Source organism: Populus trichocarpa, chromosome 1 (assembly GCF_000002775.5).
Source record: "Populus trichocarpa isolate Nisqually-1 chromosome 1, P.trichocarpa_v4.1, whole genome shotgun sequence".
Classification (NCBI taxonomy): Eukaryota; Viridiplantae; Streptophyta; class Magnoliopsida; order Malpighiales; family Salicaceae; genus Populus; species Populus trichocarpa.
Window position 1 is genome coordinate 39,308,205 of NC_037285.2, and position 16,441 is coordinate 39,324,645.

At 34.6% G+C, this 16,441-nt stretch overlaps 1 protein-coding gene across 9 annotated transcripts in view; it reads right to left on the reverse strand.

Moving 5' to 3' along the window:
- Window positions 1-16,441, reverse strand: part of LOC7485146 (glutamate receptor 2.7) — an 83,313-nt gene that overhangs the window by 36,108 nt on the left and 30,764 nt on the right. Inside the window, exons 1-5 of one of the 9 annotated variants that reach the window (XM_002300377.4) lie at window positions 3,767-4,168; window positions 2,424-3,679; window positions 1,975-2,281; window positions 1,456-1,853; window positions 446-998 (exon numbers count right to left, since the gene is read on the reverse strand). The exons of 5 other annotated variants lie outside the window; for them this stretch is intronic. In XM_002300377.4, coding sequence (XP_002300413.3) covers window positions 624-998; window positions 1,456-1,853; window positions 1,975-2,281; window positions 2,424-3,679; window positions 3,767-4,031 — 2,601 coding nt within the window. In that variant the 5' untranslated portion in view covers window positions 4,032-4,168 and the 3' untranslated portion in view covers window positions 446-623. Of the gene's footprint in view, window positions 1-445; window positions 999-1,455; window positions 1,854-1,974; window positions 2,282-2,423; window positions 3,680-3,766; window positions 4,172-16,441 lie in introns of those variants that run through there. 3 more of the 9 variants (XM_052445944.1, XM_052445942.1, XM_052445956.1) reach the window with 3 other exon arrangements.

The following is a 16,441-nucleotide window of genomic DNA, read 5'->3' on the forward strand; positions in this document are numbered from 1 at the left end:
AATTTATTTTTAAGACCGTTGTGATGTCGGGTGCGACAAACTTAAAAATAGGTTATGACAATAATAATACTAATGTAACATATACGACCGAAAAAAGTCATGAAAGAGGTTAGTATGATATACTTTTCATTTCATGAAGACAATTTTTAGATAATGTTCTTTGGGCAAACTAGCATATGCACAATATGAAAAAACGCTATAGGTACAAGGATTTGTGCTTAGATTTAACTTTTAGCATGATAGTGATTGGGTTTGATTTTGGATGCACAATTTGATGAAATCTCAATTGTGAAAGTTTTAGTTTTTTTTATAAAAATATTATAATATTATTTTGATGATAAAGTTGTAATATTTATATAAATATTTTTTAATTATTAATTAAAATATAATGGTAATTCTGTAAATAATCTAATTTTTTTACACGATGTAAAATAGAAGCAAAGTGAAATAAAAAAAGAAGAGGAGGGAAAGTGAAAATCACATAACTAAATGATAATCACGATAATTATCCCTTTAGCTAATTTGTATTCTAATTAGCAACATGTACAGTAATGTATAAATCTGCATAGCTTCATCAATTTTGTTAGATTTCTCCTCACAACAACGGCTTTCTATGGCTAAATTCAAGCCAGCGAGACTGGAGCCTCTGGAAAAGCTTTTGGAGGAATTTCTACGTTGGCAACTCTTCTACTAGTGAGGTGCCTCCTCGAAGAGAGCCACCGTTTCAGTACAGCTGAGATAATTCCCCATATGTTTTTATGCCTCAACAAATTAGTGCGACAGACGTATATGACGAAGGCAATTGTTGTTGTGCCTGCAGTTATAAAGAAAAGTTCTCGAAATCCACTGGGACCAAGGCTGGAACTATCACTTGGCATCTTCGGGCATTTTTGTGGGGTAATCCATGTCTTCTCTAGTTCTTGTAGCGCTCCATTTTCTGATAAATTCAGTAGAGCCTCATTCATGCTAGCAAGTAATGGAGATCCACGCGGAAACGCCTGGTAAACAAATTAACCATGTAAAAATTTAATCACTCCTTAAGTTCATGTTTAATTCATATATATATATATATATATATATTTCGACGTGTTAGTATTTCGAAGCAACTAAGCATAAGATTAGGCATGTGTCTTTTACCATAACCTACTAATTTATTCAACTTATATTTAATGATTCATTGAACCTATCTAAGTGATCATCTCTCTCCTGCTAATTTTGTTCAAAATCGAAGACTTCATTGTTAGTTTCCTTTGGTCAAACTCAACACCTTGTAACGTGTGGTCCAACCTACCTACAAAGTCAACAAAAAGCCTCTGGCCCTAATACAAATTTTACAAGAACTAATCCTATATGCATATTTTGGTTTGGCCCGTAAGAATGTAAATTAGCAATAGTAATTTCAGGAAAATTATTAATGAATGGAAAAGGTGAATAAATATGAGCGCGAGATCTTACAAATCCAAACCCTCCAATTTTGTACGGTGGTCCAATTTGGATGAAGCTATTGCAGTATTTTGCAAGGAATATCTTGGCACTGGGAGTTCCAAGAAAGGCAGCAGAAATTTTCTTGTCCTCGAAGCCTTTAGCATAACTTGCTGCTGACGGAAAATGCAGCAAGTTTTGGTTCTTGAATTTTAAAACTTCCGCCAAATATCTTTCCATATAGGTTCCTGTACAATATCCAACCATTTCATTGCTATTTAATAGTTCTTCAACGGTTGGTATAGTGGGTTCAAGCCTCTGTACAGTTAGCATGCTTGTGAGGTTGGCTGTGTACGTCTGGATGATGATTAGAGACACAAACAGCCACACCACCCCTGACATCCTTGATAGATTGCTATGAAGCTTTGGCCCTAAATCAAATTGTTGTCAGCAAGATATTGTTAATTAATTGCTTGTTAAAGGATTAGTTATATATTTTCAAAAGTTCAAATCAAAGAAGGAAACTGATTGGAACTAAAAACTTTAATTTACCATTCAAGGAGAAAAGAGTGTTGAAGGATAACCAAATCATGATCCCAATTTGATTTGGGATGGAGCCTTGTAGTTCATCACAATGCTTTCGCTCTATCCACCAAACAACAAAACCATTGTAGACTGTAATCACTGAGATTAAAACCCACATGGTTGCGGTGAATGGTTTAATGAACGACCATGCTTTATTGCTCGAACGGACCGGGACGATCAACACCAATCCTGTTTCAGTATATGGATAGGTGAATTCTACATATTGGTGTCTGCTTGCAACTCTTTCCACATCACCAACAACTGCGTCAAAATTCTGGTGTTGTGGGCAAAAAGTCCAAGTACAACAAAGTATGATTAGTCTAAAGTATTTTTTTTTTTTTTCAGAATATGCGTGCATGCATGATCAATTAATGAAAATTTAATTAATCATTTTACTCTATCAAGCTGCCTCTTACCTTTAGATGAAGTTGCTCTAAAAGTTCATTGTAACTTCCATTGAAGTATTGGAACTCGTATTGCGGAAAGAATGGCATGCTTGCTGTAGTTGCTTTGAAGACCTCGTTTGCAAAACCAGAGAAGTTCGTTCCCAAGCGATCATCACTTTCCACTTTCACATATTCTTCGTAACCTGACAAGGAAGCCACTCCGATTCGAAATAGCTTAGCACTTGTCAGTGCAGTCCATCCTCTTGGAGTATACCTAGGCCCCCCTGGCCAATGCACTTGCTCCAAATCAATCATCGACGCGCTGTTATAACTAGAATTTTCATGGATGTTCTCCGAGAATCCCAATCCATTGGACCAATACCCGAGTTCATTGTAACCCGTTCCTATTACATTCACGATCTCAAATATTTCTGCTGCAGCAACATTCTGGTTTTTGAATTTAACTTTACCTGATAAACCATGAAAGTCTGCGTCCAAAATGTTTTCCAACAACTCTTTCCCTCCCCTTTTACTTCCGGTCTTATTTAATCCAAGAGCTATTGTCCTCATAGCATCATACGCTTGCACGGCGTAAATCCCAGGCTCATTCCTTTCTTCTCGGGGATATTTTCTCCTAAAACGTGTACGAAATCTTTGATTAAAGTTCACGAAATGCGGTCCCATTTTAGGGAAGTAACTCCGGACTCCTAGAATTCCTTTCATTGAGGATATTACAGAGGCATTGATGGAATGGACAAGGCTTGTAAAGGGATCTGTTGTGATCCATACATAGTCCCTTTTCATCATTTCCATTTTGTTTGCCATTTCAAATAACCGCACAGCCAATTTGAAGGACAAATGAACAACAAAGACTCTACAGTACTGCTTGCTTTTGATATTTTCAAGCTCTTTGGACATTGAATCAGAAGAATTAAAAGGAGAGAAGGCTACAAATTGGCTTACTTCTGAATTAACTTCTCTAAGGGCATCATGTAGATGTGGTATGACTCCCCTTGCTGAAGAATCTGTATCTTCATATATCACAATGACCTGATGCCAGTTCCATGATTGCACAATAGCAGCTATAGCTTTCATTTGAGCACGCTTATCAGGTGAAGCTTGAAGTAGAGAAGGCCATCGTTCAGGTGCCCATTCTGGAGCTGTGTCAGCAAAAGAAAGAATTGGAACCTGTGTTTCTCTGGCAATCTCAGCAACTAATGACACCTCTTCCCATGTCTGTGGTCCTATAATGGCTTGTACTTGTCGTGTGTCGATAAGATCCTTAGCTGTGTAAGCAACGCACAGATGTGAGCTTGGATTTATCTTAATTTAAGGCAAAGGATACTTATTTCAAAAGCAAAACATATAGTTACCTTCAAGAGCTGCATGGATGGTATCCTTTTGAGAGTCATTTATTAACAAAAATGTTAGATTTCCGAAGCCATAGAAATCCTCCTTTGCAACTTCCATCGCTACTATTTCTTCTTTGCCAATACGGGAACTTGTATCCACAATAGCTCCTATTCTAGCACTTCCTTTGAAAATAGCCTGTGTCTTGGTGCTTTGATCGGCTCCTGTACCGGATGTCAAGAGCAAAATTAGAGCGAACAACGAGAAGGCGTGAGGCAAAGTACCCATTGTATTCTTAACGAAATAACAAAGTACTAGAGCTGATTCTCTTCCTCCATACTTGTTAGCCTAGAGATCTCAATTTATATTTTACTTCGTCAACTTTCAACCTTAAGATTTTTCTCCTTTATTCAGGGGTTATAATCTGGACTTTATTTCTCATTCATTTTCTGTATCATTTCATTAAATATTGTGTGCAAGTAGATCCTACTATTTTTTGTGGCCGAGTTTTGACACCGTACGAAACGGCATTTTAAAAATAGAACTGTTTTATATATATATATATATATATAAAACAAGGTGATCAATGGGACACGCAAAATTTAAATTCGAAACCTTTGGTGCAAATCCCCACAGCTACAAATTTCACTAGAGTGTTATTTGGCTATCTACGTGTCAACTAAGATTAAATTTCAAGGGATTGACATGAAAAAGGGTTATTTTCGGTTGATTTACAATCTAATTGAGAATACCCTTATTCTAAAAAAAAAAAAAAACACCCGACAATAAAAAAAAAAAGATTATGTATCGATAACTAATTAGTAATTAAGTTTAAAATGTATTTAAATAATATTTTTTATTTTTAAAAAATTTAATTTTAATATTAGCATATAAAGTGATAAAAAAAATTTAAAAATTAATTTGAAGTTATTTTTTGTAATGCTAATTACTTAATATTTGTTGGTGTTAATTTGATATTGAGTAATTAGCATGACAATTGTTTCAGATTCTTGGTATGCTTAGATTTGAGTCAATACATACTTACCCACCCATTCATTACGTTAGGTTGACTCACGATTTCAACTTTTTTTTTTGTTTTAAGTAAAGAAAACTCAATAATAGTTATGCAATGACCATTTACACGAATTTTCTTATTAGAGCTTCACGCACATGTATTATTCATTCATTTACTTAATATTTTTACTACATTTTTCAAGAATTGATTAAGTAGTTAATATATAATTAGAAAATGAAATTAATTACTATATTTTGTGAACAGTTTTCAACTTTAAATTTTTTTAATAATTTTCTTATAAATATAGTTAAAATTTAATTAAAAAATTTCTCCATTTTTACTCCTTTCACCTCTTCCATATATATACAAGGAAGGAAAACCATCCAAGTTATTTCTACGAATAAAAGAGCCAAGATCCTATGTCTGAGGGGCCAATCTACGATTGCTACTTCTACATGCATATGAGACAACAAGAAGTATAACTTGTAATGCCTGCCATGGAATCACATACATGTCAAAGGTCCAATGGCGGCTATGAGATTTATTCATGTACGTATTTGTAGGTCCAAATTTCTCGATTCTTAGGCTGTCAATGGTTTTTTTCTCTTTCTAAATTAATTATCAGAAAATTATGCCATTGGGTTATAGAGGAAGATGGAATTAATTTTTTCATGATTTTCGTGGCTCGATAATGTGGAAACATTTTTATAGCATAACATCTTTGTCACGAGTACGAGGTCCGATACTCAAATCCGAAAGCACAGTGCAAGTGGGAAGTCCGATAGGATGCACGCTCGATTGTATTTAGCATGTGTGAGAAGGCCACACAAAGTAGAGACGAGGATTTTTCTGTGTGGGGCTGCTTGCCATGCACGCGAGACAGAGTACATGATTGAAGTTCATTTGTCAGCTACGAAAAAGCCATTCAAGAATTTCCTCGTGATGGACATTTACACTCCAGATTTCTGTGGAAGCCGAGTTCCTGGAAATTAATGCTTCAGCACTTCTACAGTCCTTGGAAATACGTGTCGGAGTGCAAGACTGGAAACTGCACGCATCGAGTACTCTTGATACGCTTCAAGTTCTTCAGAAAAGAGAATCACGACTCTAGTATGTATCCAGTTACGTTTTTCCAAGCTTGACTATTAATTAATGTAAAACATTTTAAATTGACTATCATTTAAGAATTTAGTTGTAAGAGTGGTCTGGTGTCATATTTTGTTTATTTTTTAATATTTCATAATTTATTGATTTTCGAATTATATAAATTTATCCCTTTTTAATTAATCTCATGAACAATTTTAATTACCTCCCATTGAAGTTGAAATCATTTCAAACACCGGATTGTATGTTTGTATATTAATCTAATTAACATAGCTATTTGGCATAAAATTCTTTTTATTCATATTATTAATCTTGTAATATTTAAAATGAAACAAATGATAATGAATCCCATATATACCCGTGAAAAATCCTTGAATTAAATAGGTGTTTCATGATCATCTAAGACTCATCTAAGAATATGAACTATTTCCTTCTCAACTCAAAACACATTTTGTATTGCACCTCTCATCCAAATATATGTATTTGCCTATTGATATATATATTGGTTGAAATAATTTTTTTAATATATAATAATAGAAAAAAAAATCAATATAGAATATGTGGATATAAAACATTTTATAATCTCCATGTATATTCAATTTAATATTTTTAATTTCTGTTGAATTTTTTAAAAGAAATATCATATAATTTCATTTTTTATCAATAGAGAGCTTAATTGAATTAAAAAACAATTTGGACGGAAACAATATATAATTAAACTACTATGCTATCATAGTTTCTTAAACAATTTAAGAGATTTTGATTAAGATTCAACTAGTATTTATATAAAAAAAAATCATGTATCCATGTGTCATTTCATTAAAAAGAATAATTATTCACTATTAGATTCATATTAGTGGTCAACAATTGAGTATAACAAGAATATATACAGCTAGTAATTTAAGAATATGCGTGAATAAAGAGAATAAATTATATTAGAATTAAGATTCTATAGTCTTTATTTGTTTTAGACAATTTATATAGAATTAAAATTTTAAATTCATGTGAAATTCGACCTTTATAAAATCATAAATAAATCATCTAGTAGCTGGAAATGGTAGTTAGCTCCATATATAAAACTTATCCACAAGTTTTATGCAATTTACAAACTTTCTTTTATCACTTTCTTGTAATTTATTTTTTATTGTTTTTTTTATTTAATTTTCTTTATTTACTTAGCATTTTTACCTATCTTTCTTTCTCTTAACCTATTAAAGTTAAGTGCAAAATTTTGACTCTTTGCTTGATTTGCGAATCTGCAAGTTGGCTTAACTCGGGATTAAATTTTTAATTATAGGTTTTTTTTGGTTGGGAGGAAGAAATGAATGACAGGTAACATTAATTAAATAACCAATGTCAAGAAATGATTAATTGACATGTTAGACTAATTTGTTAGACTAAAAACAGAGTAGTTACGATGTCAAAAAATTAAATGAGAAAAACACGGTTATAGTGATTGATGATCAGTGAGTCAACCTTAAACACAGTGCCCAATTAAATGAGAAAAACACGGTAAAATGCCAACGGACTTTATTTGTCTATGAAGGCGTCAATAATTGTGGTATTTTTATTAAATATTTCTTAACTCTCGGTAAAATGCCGACGAAGACATTTCGTCGGTAACTCCGTTGGTGGGGTTTTTTATATATTTTTTAAAAAAATTATTTAGAATAAATAATATAAAATTATATAAATTAATAGTAAAAAAACCAATTATGCAAATAAAATTTTATTAAACATCAAAAATAAAAAAATAAAGTTAAATAATATTCATTACAAATTGAATGTGTTTTCAAAAATATATTAAAGAAGAACAATGGTGGAGCTGGAGGAGGAGAAGGAGGCTGGTTGTTCCCAGGACCATACAGCCAAAAAGGGGGCACACATGTATCATCCTTCTGTGATGTAATGTTCATGACCATTTGGCGGAGTTGTTCATAATTCGCCGAGAGTTGCTCGTATTTTTCGGCGAGATGAGTCGTGTGTTGTTCATAATTCACCGATAGTTGTTCGTATTTTTCGGTGAGATGAGTTGTGTGTTGTTTCAAGGCCACGATCTCCTCAGATTAGATGCTCGATACTGATTGGGAGCTCCCAACGGTTGAGACACTACGGCCCGCCCGCAAGTTATCGGCCGTAGTGTTGGAGAGCCCGTACATCCAATTTTTAAATTAAATTAATGAAATATTGATTAGTTGTTCATAAATTATGTTATAATTAAATAAAAAAACTAAAACCGAAACAAACTTACATTGAAAGGTCGTCCCTCCAATGTGTCTCGTACTTGCGGGTGAATTGATTCCGTTGTGAAGGCACACCGTCTTTGCGCTGTGAAACCGAGCTGGAAGAGGTAGCATCGCAAGTCAGTGCAGGTGCCTCTTCTTGATCGGCACCTAAGAACATGTCATCTTCACTGCTAGAAGAACTAGCTGCGACCATATGTGAGCGACGAGCTGTTGATTTCGTTCCACGCTTCTACACAATTTTATACGAATAATTACATAATTAAATTCGATTCTTAAAAACAAATTCGACAACACCCCCCTATACTGGAGACTACCCAAAGTTTTAAACCTGCAAATATTGACAATAGCCACAACCAATTGATCCCATTCAAAAATCTTATATATAACCTAACATCTATACAAATAACAATTAAAATTAATGGAAATAATTAAACACATATAATGCAATAATAGAGTAAAATTGAGATAAAATAATTAAATTTATTCCTATGTATTCAATTACTAATTGCAAGTTAAATTCTATAATAACAATTAAAATTCAACAAAATATTCAATTATTATGACAATACAAACAATAAAATATATTCAACAAATTAAAAAAAAGAACTATAGACTTTAGGAATGAAAAATGCTTACCTTAATAATGTGTTTATTTCAGGATTTTATCTACCTTATAAAAATACACCAAAACAAAAAACACAACAAAAAATAGAACTAGAGAAGAAAATATAAAAAAATAAAATCATTAAGCATATTAAATGGAAATACATTCATTTTAATTTGTTGAAGATAGAACTAGAGATTACAAGCAACAAACAACAGTTTTGAAGCAAATGAGAGAAAAAAAAATTAAAGCTTTGAAAGGAAGCAGATGAAAAATGAACTGAAGGGGCGGTCACTGGGATATATACCGCAATTTTACCGACGAAATCCCCGACGGTCAATTTAAATAATTTTATTTTTAATTATTCCGTCGGTGAATTTTTAAAAATCCATCTGCAAATTATGAATTTCGCACTAAATTTTTTTAATTACCCTCCATCATTTTCGTAGTCCGTCGGCAAGTGCACGCGGTCAGAGAAGCATTAATTACCTGCCCTTTGGAATTCGCATCGTCCGTCGGTAATTGTTCATATTGTAATTGAAAGATTTGAGATTCGGTCAGCTGTGCGTTATTGGGCAGTAAATATTATCGATGTTGCCTGCAAGGTTGTTCCAAATTATATGAGTTTATGATATTGCAATATATAAATAGTACATTCTTAACAAAATTTAATTAGTAGTACATATACTTACTGAATAAAAGGTCTCAGCTCATCACAATTAAATAGAACATAATTATGTGCTTGTCTGAACTCTATTTCTAACAAATATCTTCCCCTTACGACCTTTTTAGGTGTGGGTCGTCCAGGATTGGAGAATATTGACAAGTTCCTACTGGAAGGCACTTCACCACCATCATCATGATGTGGAACACGATTGATTCTCGTTCTCAAATGAGGTTCGAAATAGTACGAGATAAATGTTGAGATCTCCTTAACAATATAGGCTTCACATATCGAAGCCTCAACATGCACCTTGTTCTTAACCTTTTTCTTAAGATTGAACAAGTACCTGTATTGAATTAATCATATAATTCCAATTAAGAAAAAAAAAAAGAAAATACTTTTATATATGAATTACATTGCAACTATAATATCTAACCATTCGAATGGATACATCCATCTATACTGGACTGGTCCTCTAACTTTTGCCTCAAACGATAAATGTATGGGGAGATGCTCCATTGAGTCAAAAAATAATGGAGGGAATATCATCTCAAATTTGCATAGTGTCTCGACGATATTTGTTTCAAGCCTCTCAATGTGATCAACATTCAACTTGCTACAACATATATCTCTAAAGAAATGATTGATCTCCGTGAGTGCATCGCATATCCCTTTTGGCAACAAATCATGATAAACTAATGGAATGAGTGTTTGCATAAACACGTGGTAGTCATGACTCTTCATTCCATACAATATGCATTCCTCCATATTAACCAACCTTGATATGTTCGAGGCATGTCCATCGGGAAAACGCAAACTCTTAAGCCATTTGTAGACTAGTAGTTGTGCATTTTTCTCTAATACGAAACTTGCTCTTGGTTTTGCGACCCGTGACCTATCCCAAACCAACTCCATATTTTTAAGGTTACAGAACAAAGTTATATACAATCTAGCCTTGATGTTGTCCTTTGTTTTCTCCTTCACATCCATGATGGTGTTGAAAATGAATGTTCTCAAACACGTTCTTTTCTATGTGTATGACATCAAGGTTGTCATAACCCATTTTTGGGTTCTTCCCAATTACATTTCTTTTGCTTCAAAAAATAAAATGAAACAATGCCATTTTGAATGGCACTGTTCTTCTTCTTCCCTGCACATACAGAGGCAGGGAAGAAGAAGATTTTAAATCTCCTTTTGCCGCTCAACTTCTCCTTCTTTACCTCCCCACTTGCCTAACTACTGACACAACCCATACCCTCATTAATGGAGAAACAGGAGACCCATGCCCCCCACCATGATGAAAAGCGAAAGAACCATGCCCCAACCACCATGCCTTGTGCTTGGACAAGGTACAGTGAACCTCTCCCCGACTGCCTATAAATACAAGGGAACGAGCGACACAGGAGAGGGGAGGAGAGAAAAAGGAAACCAGGGGGAATTTTTTTGAGAAAACAGGGAGCAAACGATAGATACCAGGGGGAAATATTTTGAAAAGAACGAAAAAAAATAGAGGGACGGGGGAGAAAATTATGGAGGAAGAAGGAAGGAAAAAGGAGAACCACCGTTGTTCTTCCTCTCCACTGCCACTGAGAAGATTGCATCGAAAACAGACTTAGCAAACAAAAAGATAGAGAAGGGAGTATCGATCAACAGCAAAAAAAAAAACAGAGGCTCATGCCTTTGCATAGAGAGGAGAAGAGCCATCGTCGGCCATCACAGCAACTCCACCGGTCAGCAACCACCGGCAGCACCGCCTTGAAGCCACCGCAGGTCCACCTCCCTCTCCTCCTCCTTCTCCTCCTCCTCTCTTCTTCCTTCTTCTTCTTATACTCCCTGCAAACACAGAGGAAGAACTCCCTTCTCCACCGCAACAGCTACTCCACTACAAGCACACCACCTGATAGCCACCGTTAGCCACCTCCACCACTAGAAATTTTTGTTGTAGAGCAATAATCAAAATTCTTGTATCATCATGCAAGGGTACGACCATGTGTCAACCCTAGAAGGGCGAACTCATCATATAGAAACATACTCATACATTTATCCAAGGTTGTTAAAATCGTGATTTTAACACGGCACGGAAAGCCGCACGCAAACTCGGATCGTAAAAACGGATCGTAAAATCGTAAAAAAATCGTAAGGAATTTTAAAATACATTAAAAAAAATTCATGCTTCAAATAAAAATTCATACATTAAATTTAAATTATATTGATTTTATATTTAAATTATTTTTTTATTGATTTGATTCTAAGATATTTTGATTTTTTAACTGTGATTTAATTTAGAATTATTATTTAACGAGAACCATTAGAAACATTAGAATTATTTCCAAGAGATCATGCATGATCTCAAGCGTGAGAGTTTTAGACTCGAGATCATTTGAAAATAAGAGAAGCATTCATTAATTCCATTTATTTATATAAAAGTCTTGGCTATTCAATCTCAATAGCAACCATACACTTATTAACCAACCATGCGAATATTTACATCTGACGTGGCAGTTTCATTAGCTTGCTGGAGAAAAAGCTTAACCCTTGGGTATAGTGGGCGGTCTCAAACAATATTATTCGTGTTTCAAGAAACAGTTGAACGCTCCATCGATGCAGGAAATTAATATATATATATATTTCTCGGGGTTGGGTTGCTAGATAGAATCTTTTTTTTTTTTTGGTGTGGCGGAAGACTAATTCGGTGAGTCACAGTTACTAAATAAATTGCCTTTGATCTGTTCAAGCCAATAGGCGGGTGACACGTGGCAGCTACACTGAATTTTGTTCTCCTACGGGCAAACTCGTTCAATCGGTGGTAAAATCGCGATTTTATGCGATTTCACCCGATTTTAACGATTTTAACTGTTTTTGACCTGATTTTACTCATTTCCAATTTTTATGAACAATTTAGCACGTAAAGTCTATATTAAATCGTAAAAACATACGATTTTATGACTTGAATCGCGATTTTAACAACCATGCATTTATCATACGTGTTACCAGGTTGAAACATAGGTCCCCCACCCAAGATTTGCTACACCTGAAAGATGAAAAATGAAGAAAGAGCTCAATTGGAGGCCTATTATCAAAATGAACTTGAGAGCATCAAAGGTGAAGTAGTTAGACTTACACATCTGCTTGAACAAGTGCTGAGCTCCAAAAATGGAAAAAGGGATTTTTGCACAACCTCCAGTGAAAACACCATCAATCCACGATGATTAGTACTTAAAAGTACATTTTTACCAAGGTTTTATATCATCATTTTGCACTTGAAGTATCAATAACTCCTTAACTAAAGCATGTTTTATAATAACAAGTCTAATACTATAAGATACCTTTAATTTATGTTAAATGTTCATCTTAAATGCAGGCCTATCACATAAATCAAAGGATTGATTGATGAGTTTAACTACTGAAATTGAGAAGACAAAGAAAGGGTTAAGCTTAGAAAAGAGATGCTGGTTTTGTCCAAACTGGAACATTGTTCAGTCATTAGGACATATGTGAAGCTGTAGATCTTGGATTTCAATTTGGTTTATATGGCTAGAAAGTTAAGACATAGGCCTAAAACATTCATGAAGAGTGTAAGACCCAATTATGTTGTTTGGAAGTCCAAATCTTAGCAACAACGGAGAAGTCGAAATCTGTCTTACAGCCCAGACACTGTTCAGTGTTCAGCTCATATCTCGAGTTCTAGAAGTCCAAATGCTCTGATTCTTTTTTTGTTGGAAAGCTGAGATAATATCCATCTGTATAGACGTCGGTGATTGTGGTATTTGCAGTGAATATTTTACAACTCTCGGTGAAATACCGATAAATACAGTATCCATCAGGATATACGTCGGTGATTATGGCATTTACAGTAAATATTTTGCAACTCTCGGTAAAATACCGACAGACGGTTTCCATCTATAAAGACATCGGTGATCATGTACTATGCATGAAAAATTATGTTTGTATTGCCTATTTACCCTCCTGCAAACACTTAAATTACAAACTGCCCGTACAAAACAATAACAACAGTTAACAATTATAAAATAAATATTTCATGTTACAAAATATCATCCATAATATTAAATTATAAAAAAATGCTTTACACTTTTCTTGATTCTGATATTTAGTTAGAATTTTCTTCTTCTTCGTCATCAATTGAATCGTTATCAGCTCCATCTTTAATCTTCAATATGGATATCATCATCATCATCTTCATCGACATTTGCTTGTCCGCTAGAGCTCAGAACAACATTCAACTCCTCTGCGTCAACATCAACAAGATTATCATCGAAAACATGAAAATTTGAATTTTCTTCTACGTCAATCGAAGGAGCAACTCGATATGGTTCAACCAACTTACTAACTTGAAAGACTTCATCTCGCACACTTGTGTCTTCATTCTTATCCTGAACAACCTCGACACAGCCCCTGAGTTTCGTTTTTAAAATGAATAACCAATCAACTCTTGATCAGTCCTTTCTAAAGGAAGGGGTGTATGTGTAATAAACTTGTTGACATTGCTTTGGGAAAACAAAGACATCGTTTACGTTGCGGAGCCTAGCTTTTGAGTTGATTTCAACAAGACCATAGTGAGGATCTACTCTAATTCCTCTGCCAGTGGTGTCATACCAATAGCATTTAAATAAAAATACTCTATTCCACTCGCTATGATATTGCAGTTCGACGACCTCTTCTAATTTACCATAGTAGTCAACTTCAAACTCACTACAAGTCGAACCCTTAACATAAACACCGTTGTTGTATGTCTTTCTTCCATGCCCGTATTCTTCAATATGAAACACATATCCATTGACAAAATACGCGTTGTAACACTTAACTTTTCTTTCAGGACCCAGGCTTAGTGAAGACAATGAAATAGCAGCACTCCTTCCTATTTGATAAACCTTGTATATCATGTACAATAATGAACAGTAAACGAGAATTATGTAATGACATACAATAACTTTGCAAGAGATAATGAGTTTGTGATAGTACTTACATGTGTTCTGAACCACGTGGCAAATTATTCATCTTGTAATTGAAAGATTTGAGATTCAGTCAGCTGTGAGTTATTTGACAGTAAATATTGTTGATGTTGCCTATAAGGTTGTTCCAAATTATATGAGTTTATGATATTACAATATATAAATAGTACATTCTTAACGAAGTTTAAGTAGTATATATACTTACTGAATAAAAGGTCTCAGTTCATCACAATTAAATATAACATAATTGTGTGCTTGTCTGAACTCTATTTCAGACAAATATCTTCCCCTTACAACATTTTTAGGTGTGGTTTGTCCAAGATTGGAGAATATTGACAAGTTTCCACTAGAACGCACTTCACCACAATCATCATGTCGAGGAACGCGATTGATTCTCGTTCTTAAATGAGGTTCGAAATAGTACAAGATAAATGTTGAGATCTCCTCAATAATATAGGCCTCATATATCAAAGCTTCAACATGCGCCTTGTTCTTAACCTTTTTCTTAAGATTGAACAAGTACATGCATGGAATTAACCAAATATTTTCAATTAAGAAAAACAAAGAAAATACTTTTATATATGAATTACATTGCAACTGTAATATCTAACCGTTCGAATGGATACATCCATCTATACTGGATCGGTCCTCCAACTTTTACCTCGAACGGTAAATGTATGGGGAGATGCTCTATTGAGTTAAAAAATGATGGAGGGAATATCATCTTAAGTTTGCATATTGTCTCGATGATATTTGTTTCAAGCCTCTCAATATGATCAACATTCAACTTGCTAGAGCATATATCTCTAAAGAAATGACTAATCTGCATGAGTGCATCCCATATCCCTTTTAGCAACAAATCACGATAAGCTAATGGAATGAGTGTTTGCATAAACACGTGACAGTCATAACTCTTCATTCCATACAATCTGCATTCCTCTATATTAACCAACCTTGATATGTTCGAGGCATGTCCATCAGGAAAACGCAGACTCTTAAGCCATTTATAGACCAGTAGTTATGCATTTTTCTCTAACACAAAGCTTGCTCTTGGTTTTGCGACTCATGACCCATCAAAAACCAACTCCATGTTTTTACGATTACAGAACAAAGCTATATCCAATCTAGCCTTGATGTTATTCTTTGTCTTCCCCTTCACATCCATGATGGTGTTGAAAATATTCTCAAACATGTTTTTTTCTATATGCATGACATCAAGTTTATGGCAGAGGAGATTGAAAACCAAACACAATGTCACCGTACTTTGATACAACATCATGCAATTCTTCACAAAAAAGACGCAGGGGTGCAACATCATTTTCAACTCTGCCAACAAAGAAATCCTCTATGTTCTTTCTGAACCTATGATTCGTTGGCAAGAAACGACGGTTACAGTAAAAAAAAAAGAAGCTTTACCTCCATTTGTTATCATGAATGCCTTGTTGTTTTCCATGCAGTATGGACATGTTATTTTTCCATGCATGCTCCAACCAGAAACCATTTCATAAGCTGGAAAATCATTGATAGTCCACATCAAAGCTGACCTCACAACAAAATTTTATAAACTACGTCAACTCATCAATCAACGGTCGAAGACAAACATCTATATTCCGGCCTGGACTGCTCAGACTGGGTATGACAGTAGATAAAAACATGAACTCCGGTCTCATACACATTCCTAGTAGTAAGTTATAAACCGTGAGTATGACCGGCCAACAAGGATAAGGAGTAGCAAATGACCCAAATAGGTTGAATCCATTTGTACACAACCCAAGACGCACATTCCTTGATTCAGCTGAAAAGTGAGGATGCATACTGTTAAAATGTTTCCATACTTCGCCGTTAGAAGGATGCATCATCACTCCATCAACCGCATCATGTGATTGGTGCCATGTCATGTGTTCAACAGTCCTTGGTGACATGAATAATCTCTGCAGTCTAGGTGTGATTGTAAAGTGTCTAAGTGTTTTATATGCCTGAGAGTCTTTCCCCTGCCAGTTCTGGGTTCGTAACGGGAATGTCCACATGTCATGCACTCGGTCAGCTCAGCATTTTCAAGGTAGTATAACATGCAGATGTTAGGGCACATGTCAAT